The sequence below is a fragment of the Acanthopagrus latus genome, chromosome 1, assembly GCF_904848185.1.
Source record: "Acanthopagrus latus isolate v.2019 chromosome 1, fAcaLat1.1, whole genome shotgun sequence".
NCBI lineage: Eukaryota > Metazoa > Chordata > Actinopteri > Spariformes > Sparidae > Acanthopagrus > Acanthopagrus latus.
In genome coordinates, this window is record NC_051039.1 from 2,051,106 (window position 1) to 2,073,199 (window position 22,094).

Sequence of the window (22,094 nt, forward strand, 5' to 3'; positions counted from 1 at the left end):
AAGTTTTGTGATTCAAAAATGACATGAATTAGAAAAACCTTTCTACATTAACACGATTTTCATGGTGTTGTGACTGCGGCTTGTTGTTTCCCTCCACATTGGTACAATCCCAGCGGCTGAAGGTTCACAGGCGCGTCATCGCCCCCTGCTGGACTGGAGTGTGTCGCACCAGGTGAACACAAGAAAACACAGATCAGTGCAGTTTATCTCCACTGTTTCTCTTTATGTCCTTAATTAAATGACTTATAACTTTACATAAAGCCTTCTGAGGACTTTCTGTTAATGTAACGACATGTCTTCTTCCATCAGGTCTGACACAGGTGTCTTCACTCCTCAATGTAGATGATAAAGTAGTAGTAGTTAAGCTGAAGTAGTTTATACTCTCATTATGCAGCATCATTATAGCTGCACACAATGGTTTCTGTGTGTTTGTCTCAGTTCTGGTTTAATGTGTGTTTTCAGTTGCTGCACTGACTTCCTGTGTGTCAGAAGATAGATTTTAAAATCCTTTTACTGTTACATAAAGCACTAAATGTTCTTAGGCAAGTTATTATTTATTATGTATAATTTATCATTTATTATGTATTATTTATTTTTGCCTTACTTCCATCCAGCCGGCAGAATGTTTCACCCTGTGAACAAATGTTGTTCTGACCTCGGACAGTGATGAAACTCTCTGTTTGCTCCCTAAAACACAATGAAATGTAAAAGATGTTTAGTGTCAACAGACTAAAGGGTTCTAATACAGCAAACATATAATCATCATGAGGATAATCCTAAACTTTGCTCTTTATTTAAAAGTTTAACTAGACTTTACAGTGTTACAGTGTGAAATAAAGCAGCGATCACAGCCTGATCTGAATCTGTTCATCTGGGTCCATTTATGCACATGAAGTAAAAACAGTCTCTAACATGTCAACAGTCACAATAAGATATAAGACATATTGTTGTTATTGTTGTTGGATGTTCAAGTTAGTAGAAACCGAGTACAGACCCGATACTGACAGTCAAATGTGAGATCTGAGGTGGCCATTATTTCTTTCTTTCTTTCTTTCTTCTCTTCAGGGACGCTGCACGCAAAGAATCTTGGGATATGTGAGGCTGCGCAGGATCGTAGCAGTACGTCCTCCAAAAACAGGGAAAAGAAGGAACATTTGAATTGGGACAACCCTGCAGGATCTTTCTACTGGATTTTGGATTTTCGCAGACATTAATCTCTGTGACTCCTCCAGGTTCTGTTCATCCAGATAATCTCCACAGATTAACACCACTTTGTGATTTCTGAAGCGTAGATTCAATCTGTAGCGGTAAAAAGCTCATGTGAGGCTAAAAAGAAATGAAATGAAATAACTGCAGCTAATTTATGGACCTGGAACGTGACACTGCTGCCCTGAGGAATGACAGTAAGGTGACTTTCTGCAACATCCATCTGACACTCGATATACAAACTGGGTGGAAACAGTGTTTGTGACGTGCATCAGTGTTGCAACATCCTCCTTCTCAGAACTCATGATCTGAAGATTTGTAACCGATAACAGAAGGTTTCCTGAAAACATAGTGATGATCTCCAAAGTGTGAACGTTTCATAAGCTAAGAAAGTTCATCAGCGACCGATCAGAAAACATCCGGCTCTCATTTCTCTCCTCCGTTCTAATACTCCTCTGTATACAGCAGCCATGTTTTCAGCTTTCTGGAGATGCATTTTTCAGGTGATTCAATGAGTTTGTTAAAAGTTTGTTTGGCTTCAGAAATACGAGAACCGTCTCAGCTCATAACGGAGCGCTCCCTCCTTCAGTTTGATCACACAAATCAAAAACACCACATTTGGAGATTACGTGGTTTTGACTGGACAGACGATATATTTCTTCTGACCTGTATTCAAACACAAACATCTACCTGTAACATTTGAAGCTGTGGTACAATCTGACCAATCACAGCTCTGTTAACTGGTGTCAGACGTCTGTGGTTAGACATTTTTGGACAGGATGATGAAATAAACGAGCTGGTTTGAATGTCGATGGATCAGCACTGAGAATTTATGAAACAGATCCAGCAAGTGTTACAGTGTTACACACACACACACACACACACACACACACACACACACACACACACACACACACACACACACACCTGCAGCAGTCCTGGTCTTCATGCTACCTGCTGCCAGGTGATCTCGTCTCGTCACTTTAAAGAGCTACTTCTCAGTGTTTTGGGTTTTTTCCTGACTTTTCGTTGGCAGCTTGCAGCGACCCGGCTCTCTCCAGCCTGACGTTCTCCACCTTCACCTGCATTAAACCTCTCCTGGGTCCTGCCAAAAACTACGGCAACAACAAACTGATTAGAAATGACAAATATAATTCAGTTATTTATCAGGTTAAAAAGAGCTGTTGTCATTTTAAATATTGTTTTTATGTTTTTATTTTATTACTTTTGTCAGCTGATGAAGCTCAATGTTTCTTGTGTTTTACTGATGCAGTAATTAAGCAAATCAAACTAACACGTGTCACACATGTCTGATTACATGTTACAAGAAATAATGCAAATAATGAGGATTGTCAGGAGCCATGGTGTAACAGCAGGTCACTAGTTTGTGGACTTCTGTTCAGATGAATCTTGCAGGAAACTCAAGTTAAAACCTTTAATGTGTCTAAAAGTCATTTCACAACATGTGTCTGATCTTTTGATTAGATTCTTTGGTACAGAGCCGAATGCGTCAAAGTTTCCTGTGATGGTGAGATAAAGAAGTCACCTCCCTCCAACCACTAATGACAAGCTGCTGATGAGGGTTAATATAGAGATAATCAGGTGAGAGGTGTCAGTGTTTGCTCGTCCTCAGAGCAGAATGGCTGCAGTCGCAGAGCTCTCCTTCCTGCTGTTTGCTCTCATCAACAACATTCATGCAGAAGAACGTATCATCATCAAAAAGGAATCGGACTTTTACACCTTCAGCCTCCCCGAGGACGCCGACTCCTGCCTGATCTCCAGATTTGTTGGTGAGGAGAAGCTCGTCCTGTGGAATACCTCTGCCCTCTGGTCCCAGAACTCCACAGTACCTGAAGACTTGAAACAACGACTGTCAGTTGTCACCAGAAATAATATTTCTTCTTACAAGATCCAGAACCTGACCCACTCAGACTCCGGTCAGTACCAAGAGGAGTGTTGGGGCAACGTGACACATGAGAAAAACATCACTGTTATTGTTTGTATGAGAAATGAATACGAAAATATTGAAGTCAGAGCTGGAGAAATAGTGGACCTGCCATGTGAGGGAGCAGCTGACAATCTGGACGTCCAGTGGTTCAAGACTGATTCTGGATATTGGAACAGCATCTGGACAAGAGTTTCTGGGGACAGTGTAACATCAGCGATGGACAATGTTGAAGGAAGATCCCAAGAGGTGAAAACCTCATCAGGACTTCGTATTTACAACCTCACGTTAACAAAGTTCAGATATTACACCTGTCTGGTGATGAACCAACAGCAGTGTGTCAGCAGTCAGATTGTAAAGTTAAACCTACCAGAGGTGTCGATCCTCCACACAGTGGGAGAGACGGCTGTGTTACAGTGTCCTGCTGCTGAGTTCACCGACAACCAGCCTCCACTTTGGACAAAGAGAGGTGAAATCTTCGGCAGCCCTGTCATAGAGGTGGGAAAAAACTACTCACTGGTGTTTTCATCACTTCAGTTAAATCACTCTGGTCCATACTCTTGTGAAATCTACAACCATGTTCAACGGTATCACCTGGTGGTGTGCCCCAAACCTGGCCCACCTGCTGTCGAGCTCTTCTCAGAAGGAGACAACGTCACTTTGAGATGCAGAGGTCAGATAGAGGGTAGGTGGCACTTCTGGTGGATCAAGTCAAACCAAACAGAAGACAGACTCTTGTTTGAATTTAATTTAGCACCTGATTCTGATCTGAAGAGCAGACTGAACATGTTTAGAGATGACGGCTTGTTTATTCTCTCTAATGTCTCACTGGAAGACACAGGAGAGTACTGGTGTGCCGTTGCTGGCCGAGGTAGACAGTGCGTGTCATCGTCCAGAACTGTTCTGAGGTCCAGAGAGCCCTCTGGGATGGACTTCACCCTCTACACGGTGAGGTCCTCACTGCTCCCTGGTCTGCTGGTGATCCTCTGTGTTGTTGTGGTGGCTGTGAACCAGAGGACCAGGAGAGGAGAGCAGCGTCCAGCTCAGACAGACACTTAATAAACAATCAATCATCATGGTTTATCACCTGTTGTACATGTAAGGAGGTTCTATATTATATCATATTGTAATATATCGAATTCAATGATTTAATATCATATTAAATTAAATAATGTGTTATATCATATTATGATATTACATCATGTCATATTATATTATATTATATTATATTATATTATATTATATTATATGTTTATTTTATATTATATTATATTATATTATATTATATTATATTATATTATATTATATATATTTTATCATATTTTATCATATTATATTATATATGCTGATGATGGCCAATTCATGCAATGTCTTAATTGTTGTTGTTAAGAGGTGAAGTAAAATATTAAAATTAATATAAAGAGGGGTAACACTTCATAATAACATCAAATGATTAAATCTATACTTAATTAAATTTTAGTTAATAGTTATTTCCCTGTTAACAAAACAACTGTAAATGTTGATAAACATCAGTTGTAAGTTTCTAATATTCATCCAAATAATGTTTACAGGTGAACTACACAGTATTTATTAACATTAACAAAGTATTATCAAAATCGTATCAACATAGTATCAACATCAGTCACCACGTCACAATAAACAAGTGATTAATAAAGAGTTTGTAAAACATCTGATTGTTTGTCAACAGTGGAATAACTATTAACTTTAATTATCTATACATTAACCATTTATTAATCACATCAAGTGTTTTCAAAAGAGTAACAATAAACAAAACTAAATGTAATAATGTTATTGATATTGACAGCATGGGAATAAATAGCTGACAGTCATATTAATAATGATAATAACAGAAATATTAATAATAGTTTTATGGATGTCCCTCAGTTTCTGTACTAGTTTGTGTACAGTGATGTATAATAATAATAATAATAATGATATGTATAATGATATGTATATGTATATGTATATGTATAATAACTTTATGTTTTTAGGTCATTTTTAAGATGTATGCAAGTAATCTTTGACATTTCACTGAAGGTATTTTTTTTTTATCTTTTACTTCAAATCAAATCTTCTTCTGATGATGATGTGATTTTGTTTTTTAACTGTATATGAAGGAATCTGAGTTGTTTTTTATGCATTTATATATATAATAACTGTATCTTGTGGTGTTGTTAGTGCTGTATAACTGTTACTGTATCAGCCATCTGTATAAATAAACAGGTTGTTTTCCACCCAACATGTGTGTTTTTCCAGACTCGACTTCAAACGTTACTGCTGTCAATTGTTTCACATCCAGTCATGAACTGTCACACCGACAATGTTTCTCACTTTATCTTCTTGTCATGACTACTGTTTGTGTTTGTCCTTGTATCTGGTTTTTGGTTTTTGACTCATGTCTTTATATCTATGTCTTGTTGTGTCCTATGTTTGGTTTTTCCATGTTTTGATTTTCCATGCCCTCATGTGTCCTTTGAGTTTCTCCTATGTTCTCCCCTCTGGCTCCCTCTGTCTGTTGTCTTGTTCCCTCCTAGTCTGTTCCTCTGTGCTCCTCCCCCTCGTTATCACACCTGGCTTCCTTCCTCCTCTCTCTCCTCACCTGTTCCTCGTCTTGTAATCAGTGTCTGTGTATTTAGTCTCTGTTTTCCCTTCACGCCCTCTCCGGTCATTGTTTTATGTTTGTCTTGGATTGTCCATGCTCCTGTCCATGCTCCTGTCCCGTTTGGTACGTTTTGGTTTTGAGTTTTCCATGTTTTAGTTGAACTTTGATTTTTGATTTGTACTTTGTCTTGCCTTTAAGTTGCTATTTTGCCTTGCTGTTTTTGTTGCTACTTTGGTTCTTGCCCTCCTTTTGTCTGCTTTGGTTTTTTTACATTCGGCTTTTTTTAAATAAAGCTCGCCTTTTGTTCCCCTGATCCTTGCCTTCATGTGTAACTGCGTTTGGGTCCACCTCCCCTTTCCATAGTTTTCCCTTTTTTAAAGCGCCAACCTGACAGAATGACCGGACAATATAAAATGGACCCAGCAGTAAATGGCCTGGAGATAATCCGCCTCTACCAGGACTTTGTGACAAAGCCGCAGCCACAGCCGAGCTCCCAGCCCAGGCCGCAGCCACAGCCGAGCTCCCAGCCCAAACCCACGCTGCAGTCACAGCCTGGCTACCAACCCAGGCCTCAGTCTCAACCCCTGTACCTGCCAGTGGCCCTCAGTCAGCGGCCCGGTCGACACCTGCCAGCGGCCCTCAGTCAGCGGCCCGGTCGACACCTGCCAGCGGCCCTCAATCGGTGGCCCGGTCGACTCCTGCCAGCGGCCCTCAGTCGGTGGTCCGGTCGACACCTGCCAGCGGCCCTCAGTCGGCGGTCCGGTCGACACCTGCCAGTGGCCCTCAGTCGGCGGTCCGGTCAACACCTGCCAGTGGCCCTCAATCGGTGGCCCGGTCGACTCCTGCCAGCGGCCCTCAGTCGGTGGTCCGGTCGACACCTGCCAGCGGCCCTCAGTCGGCGGTCCGGTCGACACCTGCCAGTGGCCCTCAGTCGGCGGTCCGGTCGACACCTGCCAGTGGCCCTCAGTCGGCGGTCCGGTCGACACCTGCCAGTGGCCCTCAGTCGGTGGTCCGGTCGACACCTGCCAGTGGCCCTCAGTTGGCGGTCCGGTCGACACCTGCCAGTGGCCCTCAGTCGGCGGTCCGGTCGACACCTGACAGTGGTCTTCAGTCGGCGGTCCAGATGGCGCCAGTCCCTGCACCTCGGTTGGAGGCTCGGCTGAGGCCTGTTCCTGCACTTCGGTCAAAAGCCCGGCCGAGGCCTGTTCCTGCACCTCGGTCGGAGGCCCAACCAAGTCCCATGCCAAGTCCAGTGCCTGTTCCTGCTCCTCGGTCAGGGGCCCGGCTGAGGTTGTTGGTTGCCAGAGACCCTTCATCGGCTCCCAGGCCACCAGCTCCCGGCAAAACTCCGTCAGTGGTCTAGCCAAGACCCTTCAGGGTTTCCCAGCCAGTGGTCTGGTCGCCAGTGGGTCTCAGTCCACACCTTCGCCGCCGGCCTCCAGCGGGTAACAGCCCGCGCCTTCGCCTTCGTCGCCGGCCTCCAGCGAGTTCCAGGCCACGCCTATGCCTTCGTCGTTGGATTTTTGCAGAAATTAATCTCTGTGACTCTTCCAGGTTCTGTTCATCCAGACAATCTCCATAGATTAACACCACTTTGTGATTTCTGAAGCACAGATTCAATCTGTAGTGGTAAAAAGGTCACGTGAGGCTAAAAAGAAATGAAATGAAATAACTGCAGCTAATTTATGGAACTGAAACGTGACACTGCTGCCCTGAGGAATGACAGTAAGGTGACTTTCTGCAACATCCATCTGACACTCGATATACAAACTGGGTGGAAACAGTGTTTGTGACGTGCATCAGTGTTGCAACATCCTCCTTCTCAGAACTTATGATCTGAAGATTTGTAACCGATAACAGAAGGTTTCCTGAAAACATAGTGATGCTGTCCAATCAAACCCACTGATCTCCAAAGTGTGAAAATTTCATAGGCTAAGAAAGTTCATCAGCGACCGATCAGAAAACATCCGGCTCTCATTTCTCTCCTCCGTTCTAATACTCCTCTGTATACAGCAGCCATGTTTTCAGCTTTCTGGAGATGCATTTTTCAGGTGATTCAATGAGTTTGTTAAAAGTTTGTTTGGCTTCAGAAATACGAGAACCGTCTCAGCTCATAACGGAGCGCTCCCTCCTTCAGTTTGATCACACAAATCAAAAACACCACATTTGGAGATTACGTGGTTTTGACTGGACAGACGATATATTTCTTCTGACCTGTATTCAAACACAAACATCTACCTGTAACATTTGAAGCTGTGGTACAATCTGACCAATCACAGCTCTGTTAACTGGTGTCAGACGTCTGTGGTTAGACATTTTTGGACAGGATGATGAAATAAACGAGCTGGTTTGAATGTCGATGGATCAGCACTGAGAATTTATGAAACAGATCCAGCAAGTGTTACAGTGTTACACACACACACACACACACACACACACACACACACACACCTGCAGCAGTCCTGGTCTTCATGCTACCTGCTGCCAGGTGATCTCGTCTCGTCACTTTAAAGAGCTACTTCTCAGTGTTTTGGGTTTTTTCCTGACTTTTCGATGCCAGCGTGCAGTGACCCGGCTCTCTCCAGCCTGAGGTTCTCCACCTTCAGCTGCATTAACCTCTCCTGGGTCCTGCCAAAAACTACGGCAACAACAAACTGATTAGAAATGACTAATATAATTCAGTTATTTATCAGGTTAAAAAGAGCTGTTGTCATTTTAAATATTGTTTTTATTATATTTCATCAGTTGTAATTCAAAATAAACATTATTTCACATTACTTTTGATGAAGCTCAATGTTTCTTATGCCTTTAATGTGTCTAAAGGTCATTTCACAACATGTGTCTGATCTTTTGATTAGATTCTTTGGTACAGAGCCGAATGCGTCAAAGTTTCCTGTGATGGTGAGATAAAGAAGTCACGTTCCTCCAACCACTAATGACAAGCTGCTGATGAGGGTTAATATAGAGATAATCGGGTGAGAGGTGTCAGTGTTTGCTCGTCCTCAGAGCAGAATGGCTGCAGTCGCAGAGCTCTCCTTCCTGCTGTTTGCTCTCATCAACAACATTCATGCAGAAGAACATATCTTCATCAGAGAGGAATCGGAATCTTTCACCTTCAGACTCCCCGAGGACGTCGACTCCTGCCTGATCTCCAGATTTGTTGGTGAGGAGAAGCTCGTCCTGTGGAATACCTCTGCCCTCTGGTCCCAGAACTCCACAGTACCTGAAGACTTGAAACAACGACTGTCAGTCGTCACCAGCAACAATATTTCTTCTTACAAGATCCAGAACCTGACCCACTCAGACTCCGGTCAGTACCAAGAGGAGTGTTGGGGCAACGTGACACATGAGAAAAACATCACTATTATTGTTTGTACGAGAAATGAATACAAAAATATTGAAGTCAGAGTTGGAGAAACAGTGGACCTGCCATGTGAGGGAGCAGCTGACAATCTGGACGTCCAGTGGCTCAAGAGTTCTTCTGGATATGAGAACAGCATCTGGACAAGAGTTTTTGGGGACAGTGTAACATCGGTGATGGACAATGTTGAAGGAAGATCCCAAGAGGTGAAAACCTCATCAGGACTTCGTATTTACAACCTCACGTTAACATGGTTCAAATATTACACCTGTGTAGTGATGAACCAACAGCAGTGTGTCAGCAGTCAGCCTGTAGTGTTACGACTACCATCAGAGTGGATCCTCCACACAGTGGGAGAGACGGGTGTGTTACAGTGTCCTGCTGCTGAGTTCACTGACAACCAGCCTCCACTTTGGAAAAAGAGAGACGAAATCTTCAGCCTTGTCATAGATGTGGGAAAAAACTACTCACTGGTGTTTTCATCACTTCAGGTAAATCACTCGGGTTTATACTCTTGTAAAATCTACAACCATGTTCAATGGTATGACCTGGTGGTGTGCCCCAAACCTGGCCCACCTGCTGTCGAGCTCTTCTCAGAAGGAGACAGCGTCACTTTCAGATGCAGAGGTCGGGATGAGGGTAGCTGGCACTTCTGGTGGATCAAGTCAAACCAAACAGAAGACAGACTCTTTACTGAATTTAATTTAGCACCTGATTCTGATCTGAAGAGCAGACTGAACGTGTTTAGAGATGACGGCTTGTTTATTCTCTCTAATGTGTCACTGGAAGACACAGGAGAGTACTGGTGTTCCGTTATTGCCCCAGATGGACTTTGTGTGTCATCGTCCAGAACTGTTCTGAAGTCCAGAGAGCCCTCTGGGATGGACTTCACCCTCTACACGGTGAGGTCCTCACTGCTCCCTGGTCTGCTGGTGATCCTCTGTGTTGTTGTGGTGGCTGTGAACCAGAGGACCAGGAGAGGAGAGCAGCGTCCAGCTCAGACAGACACTTAATAAACAATCATCATGGTTTATCACCTGTTGTACATGTAAGGAGGTTCTATATTATATCATATTGTAATATATAAAATTCAATGATTTAATATCATATTAAATTAAATAATGTGTTATATCATATTATGATATTATATCATGTCATATTATATTATATTGTATTATATATGTTTATTTTTTATTATATGTTTTTATATTATATTATATTATATTATACTATATTATATTATATTATATTATATATGTTTATTTTATATTATGTTTTTATATTACATTATATTATATTATATTATATTATATTATATTATATTATATTATATTATATATATTTTATCATATTATATTATATATGTTGATGATGGCCAATTCATGCAATGTGTTTGTTGTTGTTGTTAAGAGGTGAAGTAAAATATTAAAATTAATATAAAGAGGGGTAACACTTCATAATAACATCAAATGATTAAATCTCTACTTAATTAAATTTTAGTTAATAGTTATTTCACTGCTAACAAAACAACTGTAAATGTTGACAAACATCAGTTGTAAGTTTCTAATATTCATCCAAATAATGTTTACAGGTGAACTACACAGTATTTATTAACATTAACAAAGTATCATCAACATCGTATCAACATTATTATCAACATCAGTCACAACGTCACAATAAACAAGTGATTAATAAAGAGTTTGTAAAACATCTGATTGTTTGTCAACAGTGGAATAACTATTAACTTTAATTATCTATACATTTACCATTTATTAATCACATTAAGTGTTTTCAAAAGAGTCACAATGAACAAAACTAAATGTAATAATGTTATTGATGTTATTGATATTGACAGCATGGGAATAAATAGCTGACAGTCACAATATTAATAATGATAATAACAGAAATACTAATAATAGTTTTAAGGATGTCCCTCAGTTTCTGTACTAGTTTGTGTACAGTGATGTATAATAATAATAATAATAATAATAATAATAATAATAATAATAATAATAATAATAATAATAATAAGTATAATGATATGTATATGTATGATAACTTTATGTTTTTAGGTCATTTTTAAGATGTATGCAAGTAATCTTTGACATTTCACTGAAGGTATTTTTTTTCATCTTTTACTTCAAATCAAATCTTGTTCTGATGATGATGTGATTTTGTTTTTTAACTGTATATGAAGGAATCTGAGTTGTTTTTTTATGCATTTATATCTATAATAACTGTATCTTGTGGTGTTGTTAGTGCTGTATAACTGTTACTGTGTCAGTCGTCTGTATGATTAAACATGAACGAGTTCACTGTGTGTTTCCAGACTCGACTTCAAACGTTACTGCTGTCACACCGACGATGTTTCTCATTTTATCTTCTAAAGTTGTGTTGTCTGTTTTATCTGAACATCCTCTGTGTGGTCACAACTTAAGAAAACATGTAACACTGGTGGAATCTAACTAAGTGCATCTTCTTCTTCTTTTTTTTTTTTTTTTTACCATTTTCTGCTATTTTATTTATTTCATCAACAGTTGAAATTAAAAAAATTAGAAAATTAGTAAAAATTTAGAAAAATGTTCACCATCACGAACACCTCGTCTCCCACTGCCAATACAAATGAAGTTTGATTAAATAAAGTGAACAATTCATTAATACTTTTTTTTTTTTTTAATTTATAGTTTTTATTCAATTCATTAATACTTGATCATTTGACATGAAAACTCCAGTTTAAACCAACGTGGAAGCTCATCAATAAACACCAAAACATTCTTCTAATCACAAGAACCTGGCAATCACTTCCCCACATCAGAGCCAGAAGTTTTATTTTCAATGTTTATTTCCATTTCTGTCAGAGAGGAAATAAAATAAAACAACGTTTTGTCCAAAAATCTGCAGAGTGTAGCACCTGATCCCAGCGAGTCACATCAGCAGCTCAGAGAGCAGAAACATGTTGACGTCCCGACACAGAGACAAAATAAAAGCGCGGTCACAGATCGGCCTGAACGCTGCACATCACGGCCGTCTGCTGGGGTTTGATCCTCTGGTGGCGTCTCCTCAGACGTTCATCGACAGCAGCAGGAACTGTGAGACGAAGAGAACGTGAGGAGAGAATAACTGCATCAGTCTGAAGTAACATCACACGACGAGTCTGGTCAAGTTAGAGGAGCAAGAGGAGCTGAGACAGATCCAGCCGAGGACGCAGGAGGTGGATTTACCTGCATGATGTTCATGTTCACACGACCCCTCCTGGATTGTTCCATAGCCTTAAACACTCCTGTTAACACAAACAACTTCAGCCAGCACAAAGTGGTTTTAAAGGAACTTTTCACCCAAAAATGAGGACTCAGTCATTACCTCCTGCTGATGGAAAGTCAGGTGCAGCTTTCGTAAAGCTCATCCAGCAAAATCCAAGTTTCCACAAGCCCCGAGGTTTGAAACTGATTTGAAAAGAAGTTATTTACACCCTTGTTTGAGCTCTAACACTCACCTCAGACGACGCTTTTAGCTCAGCTGCTTCAGTAAAGATTTCATCTTGTGATCTCGGGGCTTCTGGAGACTCAGATTAACACTTGGATTACACCAGTCGAGCTGAATACAAACATCTGATTATCTATTTTATGGTTGGTTGCTTGCTGCATTTTACAAAACGTCACCTGACTTTCCATCGACACGCGGGGAGGAAGCGATGGCTGAACTTTAACTCTTGGACGACTTCTTCGTCTGTACTTGGATCATTTAATGTAGTAAGTTACTGCAGATGTAGTGGAAGGTTTTATCGTAACGTTTACGCACTGAACATGTTCTCCAGGCGGACGATGCAGGTGAGGTAGTCGTCGAAGTCGATGTCGTAGTTGTCGTCAGCGAACCTCAGACAGATGAGCTGCAGGAGCTGGTTGTTCAGCTGCATGCCTTCATGGGAGCAACACAACAGCAAGGTGAGCCAAACACACCCAAACACTGACTCATTCTCACAACCACACGCATTTTATTTTATAGTGATTTTGCTTCTATCACCTCTATTAGTTGTTGCCATATGACTTTTATCACTTTTACTTGAATAAACACAGCTGCTCTGACATTTTAAACTTATGTAACTACTTTAAATGAATTAGGAATTTTGGGATCTGGATAAACAATGAAGTGAAACACTAAAATATCCTGAACCTATTTTGAACAGTTTATGGTAACTCTGCTTGTGTTCAGGAAAATGTTACTGGTTGCACTTTTCTTCATCTGGAGCCACAAGAGGCTTCGTACTATTTATTTTCACGTGTGCAGAACTACTCCTGAAGCCTTGGAAACACACTTTGATGTGTAAAAATGGCGGAGATGCCCTTTAGGAGCTGTGCACAGCGTCTGAGCAGCAGCCGGTCGACTCTCACCTGCAGCTTTGAGAGCGCTGCGGAGCTCGTAGGACGACATCTTGCCTGAGCGGTCGGTGTCGAAGGACAAGAAGAGCATCTGCAACGACAGGAGGTCAACGTCACCGACTACGCTCAGAAAACACAGAGCTGCAGCGAAAACAGGGATGTAACTAAGTACAGTTACTCAGCATCCGTTCATGAACAACACATGAATCCACACGTACGATCCACTTCTTCATCTTTTCCCAGAAAACCTTAAACTCCTGGAACTCGATCTTTCCTGAGTTATCCACCTGGTTTACTGTCAAGGAGAGCTCAGTTTATCCATTATTATTATTATTATTATTATTATTATTATTATTATTATTATTATTATTATCACTATCATTATTATCTGTTTCACACGATGAACTCGATGAACAAAGAGCAGGGAGTGGGTCAGTGATGTGGAAGGATACGTCCATCAGGTTGATGATGCTGTGGCAGGTGCCGAGAGTCAGACCGTCAAATTTAACTTCCCTTCCTGAAGATCAAACAGATGACAAACAACAGAACATCATCAGCAAATTAATTCAGTAACATGTCGTGAAAATTCAAGATATCTACTCACTTAAGTTCGCTTTTAAATCACCGTTATTAGACTGGGAAAACATTTAAGTAACTGAAGATATTGTGGAAGGTACTTCGGTGGCTCTGATGTGCAAATTGCAAAAAACACAACAGCAAACAGAAAAATATTTGAGTTGTGTTTTGTTATCTGACGTTGCTCTGACGCTTCATGTTGTCCTGTTGTGTTGCTGTGTGTGATTACAGTCGTCCCTTTCATGTTGTTTGTGTTTATGTTTTCATGTTTGTCGTTGATCATTTTTACAGTTGTGATTTGAACTCCAGAGCCGCCGTAACATAAAGTCCAAAGACTGGAAACTGTAGTTCTGCTCGCGGCCCGGCCCAGAGGATCCAGCAGAACTATTTCTTGGCTGTGAGTATTGACTTCCTCTGTCACCTAACAGCTGCTCAGAGCCCAGAAATAGACCTGCAGGACGTTCATGTCTCCACAAAATAGTGTGTTGAATAATCTGTGCAGAGTAAATATCAAACAGTGAGTTTGGCACAAACGTTCCCTTACGTCTGCTGAGGACGCCGTTCAGCATCTGCTGGAGCTCTCTGGCAGAGATCGCCTGGTCCTGTAGGAAAACCAGAGTCCATGAAAACTTGAACGCAACACCTGCCTGTAATCTGTGTGTTCACATATTTCTCTTGATGGATATAAATGATTTGACCCTTAGGTTTCAGGAGATCATCTACATCCCATCACTGCATAATATTACAGCTGATCTTACAACATTTTAAGCCACTTGGAGGCTGAAATAGATATTTCCCACCATTGATATGCAGATGATATTCAGTTAAATAGGTTAAACAATTCTTTGTTTTACTAAATTGTCTCAGCTCTATAAAAAACAGCCCTGCTGCTGGGTGCTGAGCAGGTCGCGTCGGTTTGTCACAGCTTGTTTGATGAAAACTGCTTTCTGAGTGTAAAACCAAAACAACAAGCTAAAACGCTGCAGAACTAGTGAGTATTCATCTCTTGTAACACCCAGTTGCACAGAGATGCTGATTCAGAATGATCTGCAGATGTAGGAAGTGGTTTTGCAGGTGAAACAGTTTTTCTTACCGCACCGGCCAGCTGTTCAAACAGCCTCCTCAGGCCTTTCTCCTCCTCTGACTCCTCCTGCGGCTCGCTGGGTGGAGGCGGCTGGTGGAAACACAACAGCATCACATCAGTCTGAGCAGAAAGGACAGACTGACTCGTAATCAAATCCTGGGTGATCTACTCACATCTGGCAGGTCGGCGTCAATCGTGGTCCCCATCTCCCTGTGGAGGAGAAACACAGTGTGATTCACCAGACAGGAGAACTTCAGCCTGTATTCCTCTGTTATCATCTGAAAGCTTCTTAGTTTTTGAGTTAATTCTCATGTATTGAACCTTTAAATCACAGTTAAAGTGAAACTCTCCCCAACATGCAACCGAGGCTTTTTGTGTGAATGTATACGAGTCGAACGTCGAATGTTAAAGCATAATTACGATGAAAGAGGCACTTTTAAGATTTACAGTATTTTCGTTTTCGTGTCAAACTCATTTTCAATGGGAGTGCTACGGGCACTTTTACCATCGCATCAAAATCTGTATTTTTAAAACAGTAAGAAGTCTGGACACAACATGACACTTTGCTGGTAGCATCACCAGGACAGTTAAGGTGGAACTTCTGTCTTCCAGCAATAACAATCCACACGATATCTCATTTGACTTTTCCAGCTTTTTATTTTAGTATTGTTTCTTATATGAGGCTCCTTTTCCAACTTCAGGGTCAATATTGTTTTTCACTAACGACAAAACAACAAATTATCTGCATTTATATGGAACTAAGCTTCAGGAGCGTTCCACCTTAACTGTCCTCCAGGTTACGTCTCATTCTGAGATCGACTCTTCTCCACTGGCAGGACGGCGGCGAGTGGAACAAGCTACTGCTAACATGAGTTGTTCAAAAACTTTCTTTTTAAAAAACTCTGTGTACACAAACAATGTTGTCAGTGCTGGTGTTCATGTGTAGAGACCCTGGTGATGCTACCAGCAAGGTTTCATGTTGTGTCCAGACTTCTTACTGTTTTAAAAATACAGATTTTGATGCTATTGTAAAAGTGCCCGTAGCACTCCCACTGAAAATGAGTTTGACCCGAAAAAAAACCCGGTAAGTCTTAAAAGTGCCTCTTTCGTCGTAATTATGCTTTTACACAAAGGTTTGACTCATATACATTCACAAAAAAACCCTCAGTTGCATTTTGGCGAGAGTTTCGCTTTAAAGCTTCTTCTGTACCGAGCACTCACAGAGCCGTGGCCTTCTTCTCAGAGAAGATCCTGACGAGGAAGTCGGCCTCGTGGTGCGGCTGGAAGGTGGTGGGCACCAGCAGGTATTTCCCAGGAGGCATTGTGAAGCGCTCCGCCACCTCCCGCATGTTGATGTAGGTCCTGCTGCGAGCCTTGGAGGCGTTGTAACGGAAGAAGTCTTTCCCCACTTGGTCCACTTCATCTGGAGCCTGAACGGACAGACAGAAGCGGAGAGGACGTTCATGTATTACATGATAATTAACACGTAGATCTGTAAGTGATGATGATTAAAGGCAGAGGAATGTGATGAAAGTACAGCGCTGACTGAAGGTTTTTAGTTTATTTGAAAACTAAGCAGATGATTCAGTGACAGAACAATATAACTGTTTAATCTTCCTGAAACTTTGGATCCTTTTGAATGATTTCATCATCTGTTTCCTCACAAGGCGACCAAACGTACAAAAGTAGACAGCTGAACACAATATTTAACAAAGGTTTAGTCGATTTTAAACATTAAACTACAGAAATGTTACGTGTTTTATCTTTAAATGGCTTGAGGTGTTTCACATGAGGTCACCAACATGTACGTCCAGATTGATTTCAATGAGACTGTTACTGGATTAACTACATTATTATAATCATATAAACATAGAGAATGTTCACAGAGTATTCAGTACATGAAAGAAATGAACATCACTGTTTGCTCAGGATCCTTTTGGCTGATATGTTTTGAGCCTGATAATTAAAACCTTTCAAACCACTCGTGTTTTTAAAATGTGGCACGAAATGTCAGTTTTAGTTGATAAAAATAGTTCGAGTGAATACTGAGAAGCACTTTTCTGGCCTCACTTTCAGCTACATCACCGTCAGGAAACTCTGTTCATCAAATCAGTGTCACTTTTTTAAAAACAGTAACACCGTTGAGAGATCGACGGGCTTCTTTCTGACCTCGTACACTGCGAACCCGATGGTCTCCAGGTCCAGGCCCTCCTTCCTCAGCTTCCGTCTGTTCTTCTGCATCAGAGCGATCACCACGCTGCACACGTCGTCGTCGTCGTCAGCGTCCTCCAGCTGCAGCTTGAACTGCGGGTTGGTCCAGAATGTGTCTGTGGGTGGAAGACGCAGAGCTTCAGGTCGAGGGTATAAACACCATCTGATGTAACGTGACTTTTGGACAGTTTAAAGCAACAAAAAAAATCCACCTTCAAGTCAAATGTGCCAAAAACTCTGACATTGATCTATAGACACTGAAAAGTGTTGGTGAATTTCCAGATGAAATCTCTGAGCACACCAACACTCGGTCGTCTCACCGATGAAGTTCCTGCAGCCTCCAGCGGTGGCGCCGCGGATCCAGTTTCCCTCGAACACGCTGACCTCCCAGTGGCGCTTCGTGTCGTCGCTCAGGGCGTCGGGGGTCATGTTGCAGATCTCCACCTTGTCGTAGTTCCTCTTGAAGTCCTCGAACTCCATCCTGAGGTCACAAACACAATCAGGGACATGAGCTCCAAACACATCGTCTCCGAGTCCAACCAGGGCTGCAGAAATATCATATCGCGCTAAAATATCACTGCAGTAAAAGTAAAAGTCGCTCATACAAACAGTAGTTGAGTAAAAGTAAAAGTACTCACAGTACAACATGTAGGTGTATAATGTAAACTACGGGTCTTTCTGATTGTTGGAAACAGGGTTTTATTTTTATTAATAACAATAAAAAAGCCCAGTCATGTTATTTTCACAGCCCAATTCAGACCCTGCGAACATTTCACACGTACAATCATACTGAGACAAAGTTGTAATTTAAAAGTATTTGTCTTTAATTTGGACCAAACTCATCTGGTGGAAACTCACCAGAACTCTCCGTCATCTGAATTCTGCAGGATTCGATTCTTGACCGCTGAGTCGACGTAACTCCACTCTCTGGAGCTGAAGCAGAGAAAACCACCTGTTAGAGACTAAACATCCTGACAAACATCATCTGTGGTTCTTTTTAAAGAATTGTTTTAAATCTGTTGTTAATGACACTGGAGAAAAAAAATACTTTTTACTTTTTCATACTTTATAAAAACAGCTAAAAAAGGAAAAGGGGATTTTTTTTTCTTGGTGTGACGAAGTCATGTCAAATAAACAAGTTGCTTTTGAAAGCTTCCTTTAAATCCTCGGTCACATTCCTTGAAAAAACAAAACACAGAAATTGTCAATTTGAAAAGTGTGTTAAAGGAGCAGTCTGTAGTTTTATTAAAGAAATGTTAATTGAAATTGATCCGTCTTTACAAATTGAAGAAACAATCTGACCTTAAAGGACAACGCAGGTTTTTAAAAGATCCACAGCTACATTTCATGTTTTTATATAAATATATATATATATTTTTAAAAATCCTCTGAGTATTTTTGTTCTTACTCGTCACTCCAGGGTCCGTTCCACTCGACCTGACCCCAGGGGTTTCTGACCCGGATCAGCTGGACCGGCCTCCCTCTGTAATTCACCTGAAAATCAGACAAAGTAAAAATGTTTGTTAACAGGTTTTTGATATGTCGTCTGCCTCAGTATGCACCTTGTGTGGTCTGTAGTTATCTCACCTCCTCCAGGCCCGTGATGGAGTACGCGTGTCCCTTCACCAGGCCAGTGGACGTCTTGGCCTCAGACTCTGCAGAGCTGCTGATCTGAACAGAACCAGAACCACCAGAGAGGTTTGAGACAGCAGAACTCAGTAACCCCCTGATGTGAGAGGTGACGATAATCTGACAGTATGAATAAGACTTCCATAGTCTTTACATCGATAGAGCATCCCATCATGGAGCCTCTGTCCAGGGCCTTCTTCATGACGGAGAACAGGTTCTCTGGAGCGCTCTTGGTCTCGTAGTTTTCCCCCACGCCGCCGGTGAAGTCCTCCATGGCCTCCATCGTGCTGCCGCCCTTCAGGGACTCGTAGCTGCCGTGCAGTCTGAAATCAAACAGGACAAACATCTCCATCAAAGATTAACTTGAATTTAAACATGCAGAGTTTGTAAAGCAAACAAATTGAGATTATTATCTGATGGCACAAAATGGAGGGCGACGTGGTCACGGTTCACCCTGAGGGAGGCATGAATATCTGTCTGTCTGTCTGTAAATCTGTAATCTCAGAATCTCAATAGTTTCTGAGACGAATCACCCAAAACCGTAAAGATTCACACAGTGAAAGACGTCGAGACACACGGGGAACACTGCAGGGACACTTCTGAGACATTTGTGCTCCTCTGAGGCTGAACCTTTTCCCTTCAGAGCGTATAACATGTTTATATCTGTCATCTGTCGCTCAGCAGGTGTAGAAGGAGGTGTAGTTACTTGGCGTAGGCTTTCTCCAGCAGGGCGCTCCAGAACTCGTCGTTGGAGGCGGAGTGAAGCATGATGAGCTGATTCCTCACCGACGGCAGCCGGTCGTCCACCACGATGTCCAGCCATTTGTTGTGTTGCCAGAACTGACGGAGAAACACAACACGACATGAGCCAATGAACCGTCTCCGCTCAGTCTGCAGCCAATCAGCAGGCGGCGTACCTGGAAGTGAAAGATGCCGGCGTATCTGTCGTCGAAGTCCTGGTCGTGCGGGACGACTCGGGCCAGGGCGTCTTTTTTGAGGGTCAGGGATGCGATGGCTGCCAGGAGCCAGCAGTCACCTGTGGTGACGAACAAGTGCATCATGGGTAAATAACTGAAATATGTGCATCCTAAAAAACCTAAAATGATTCATGCAGATGTAGCTGGAGTGTACAAACCGAGCTGTCCTTGGCAAATATCTGTCCTGTCTGCGCCGCCGACGATGAACTTTGGGTTCTCGCAGAGTTCCTGAAGAGCAGGTGAGAAACAGGAAGTGAACAGGTGAGCGTAGAAAAAAGATATTAATGACAGTTGAGAGGTGACACAGGTCGCTCTGATAGGTGTGTTCACATTCCAGGTGTATTAATCAGCCTGAAATCTCAGTCACTGGAACACAGAAACACACACACACACACACTGAATGCAGGCAGCTGAAGCATTTACTCTGAAGAAACGCCCAACAGAGAAATGTGTCGTCTTTGTACAGAACATGATCGGTGAGTTCAGTCGGGTCGGTGCGCAGGGCGAACAGGCCCGGACGCTTCAAACGTTTGAATGACATGAATGAGGCAGAAACAACGACGCTGAACAGAGAACAAGCAAGAACATCACATATAAGAAATGTCTTCAGAACCGGCTGCTGCTGACAGGTTCAGTGCACAACGCTGAGTCACGTGAGGAGAAAGTCTGTGGTGAGGAAACTTCTCCTGCACTGGACTCTTATTTACTCTGTTTTCCAGTAGAACTGGTTTTGCAGCTGCAGCGGGATTAAAACTTGTTTGTGGTTCTTATGATGAAGGAAATAAAAAGTCCTTCAAACAGACTGAAAAATGAATAAATTCATCCATAATATCAGTGATTACTGCTAAAACTCAAAGTGCCACTTCTTCACTGGGCTTCATTCATTCAGGTGGAACCAGAGTTCAGTTCACCTGCAGTATTAGAGCAGGTGTTGACCTGTCAGACGGGAACCTGCATGACTGACACAACCACACATCAGACTAAACATTTCACTCATTCAACACACAAACTGAACACTTTTCTATCACAGCCTGCTCGGTTTACCTGCTGCTGATTGGATCAGAGCATCCTGACACTGATAACCTGATGATGTAATGTTCCTACACACCTTTGGCCTCTTCCATTCAATGTTGACAGGAACACTCTGGCTGAAGAAGAGCGAGGAGTCGGTGGCGGGGAAGTCTGGATCCTCAAACAGGACGCCTTTCTGCAGACATTCACTCCGCAGCTGCTCGAACGACTTCCCGTTCGACTGCGTGTCCTCGGCCCTGTTGGAGCCTCTGCCGGACAGCGTGGACTGGAGAGGCATCTTCTTCCTCTTCTTCTTCTTCTTCCTCCTATTCTTCTTCCTCTGGGTAGACCGTCAGTGAGCGCAGTTGGTAGAAGGAGCTGTGAGTTGTTGTGTGATGGAGCGAGTCGCCCGCCGTGTGTGTTGATGCAGGGACGAGCCTGTCGGGTCGGTAGAGCTGGAAGGTTCACGCCCTCCAGACAGAAACTGGTTTGTCCTCCTGTGGCGGTGAACCTCGCCCTGCTGACAGACTGCCACTCTGACGCTCGATGGGCTCGGCCCCGCAGGAAACTGCCACAATTCATTCCTGATGGTTGTGCCAACAGATACGTTAAACACAAAAATGTTCACTGTCTCTTGATTCTGTGGCATTTAAAGAACCACGTGTTCATTTAAATGATCTGCAAGAAACTTTTAACTGGTGATGAAACCAATGAAGCAAACAGAACCATCAGTGAGACAGCAGGCTGTTTCTGTGGGGTTACTGTTAAAGGAACAGTTCACCCAACAACATTAAAATTCAGTCATCATCTCCTCACCTTGTCCCACAGGTGGTGAGGTGAAGTACAAATACTTCATCACTGTATTTTTCAGGTATCTGAACTTTCTCCTCCTCACAGTTTCAAAACAGGCTCGTTACTTTAGTTTGATGCATTTGAGGTGAATTATGGATTATTGTTATTTGGCGTCACGCACGCCGCCTTCCCACCATCACAAGATTAACTTTAATAGTCTTTGAATTCTATTAATATGGAGACTTTTTACTCTGATACTCTGAGTACAGAGCCTGTAATCTATTACTTTACTGGAGGAAACAA

General features: G+C 42.2%; 1 protein-coding gene across 1 annotated transcript; it reads right to left on the reverse strand.

Annotated features, from left to right (window-relative positions):
* Positions 1-11,824: 11,824 nt before the first annotated feature.
* Positions 11,825-21,441, reverse strand: capn9 (calpain 9). Its single transcript, XM_037116427.1, has 20 exons — positions 21,097-21,441; positions 20,147-20,216; positions 19,929-20,047; positions 19,718-19,851; positions 19,166-19,334; positions 18,970-19,053; positions 18,791-18,876; positions 18,241-18,315; positions 17,703-17,863; positions 17,341-17,498; positions 16,393-16,601; positions 15,345-15,381; positions 15,181-15,261; positions 14,632-14,689; positions 13,964-14,028; positions 13,730-13,798; positions 13,524-13,602; positions 12,934-13,050; positions 12,357-12,415; positions 11,825-12,222 (listed from the first exon to the last, which is right to left on the reverse strand). Exons 1-20 carry the CDS (start codon positions 21,295-21,297, stop codon positions 12,196-12,198), a joined length of 2,058 nt encoding a protein of 685 aa, XP_036972322.1. The 5' UTR covers positions 21,298-21,441; the 3' UTR covers positions 11,825-12,195.
* Positions 21,442-22,094: the final 653 nt, after the last annotated feature.

Bases quoted from the DNA above. Each gene is read 5' to 3' on its own strand.
- capn9 (XM_037116427.1), bottom strand. From the start codon at position 21,297: ATGCCTCTCCAGTCCACGCTGTCCGGCAGAGGCTCCAACAGGGCCGAG. The intron at 20,048-20,146 runs GTTTGTACACTC...TCGTCACCACAG, and splicing joins TATTTGCCAAGGACAGCTCG to GTGACTGCTGGCTCCTGGCA. The intron at 13,603-13,729 runs GTACGTGTGGAT...CTGTCGTTGCAG, and splicing joins AAAAGATGAAGAAGTGGATC to ATGCTCTTCTTGTCCTTCGA.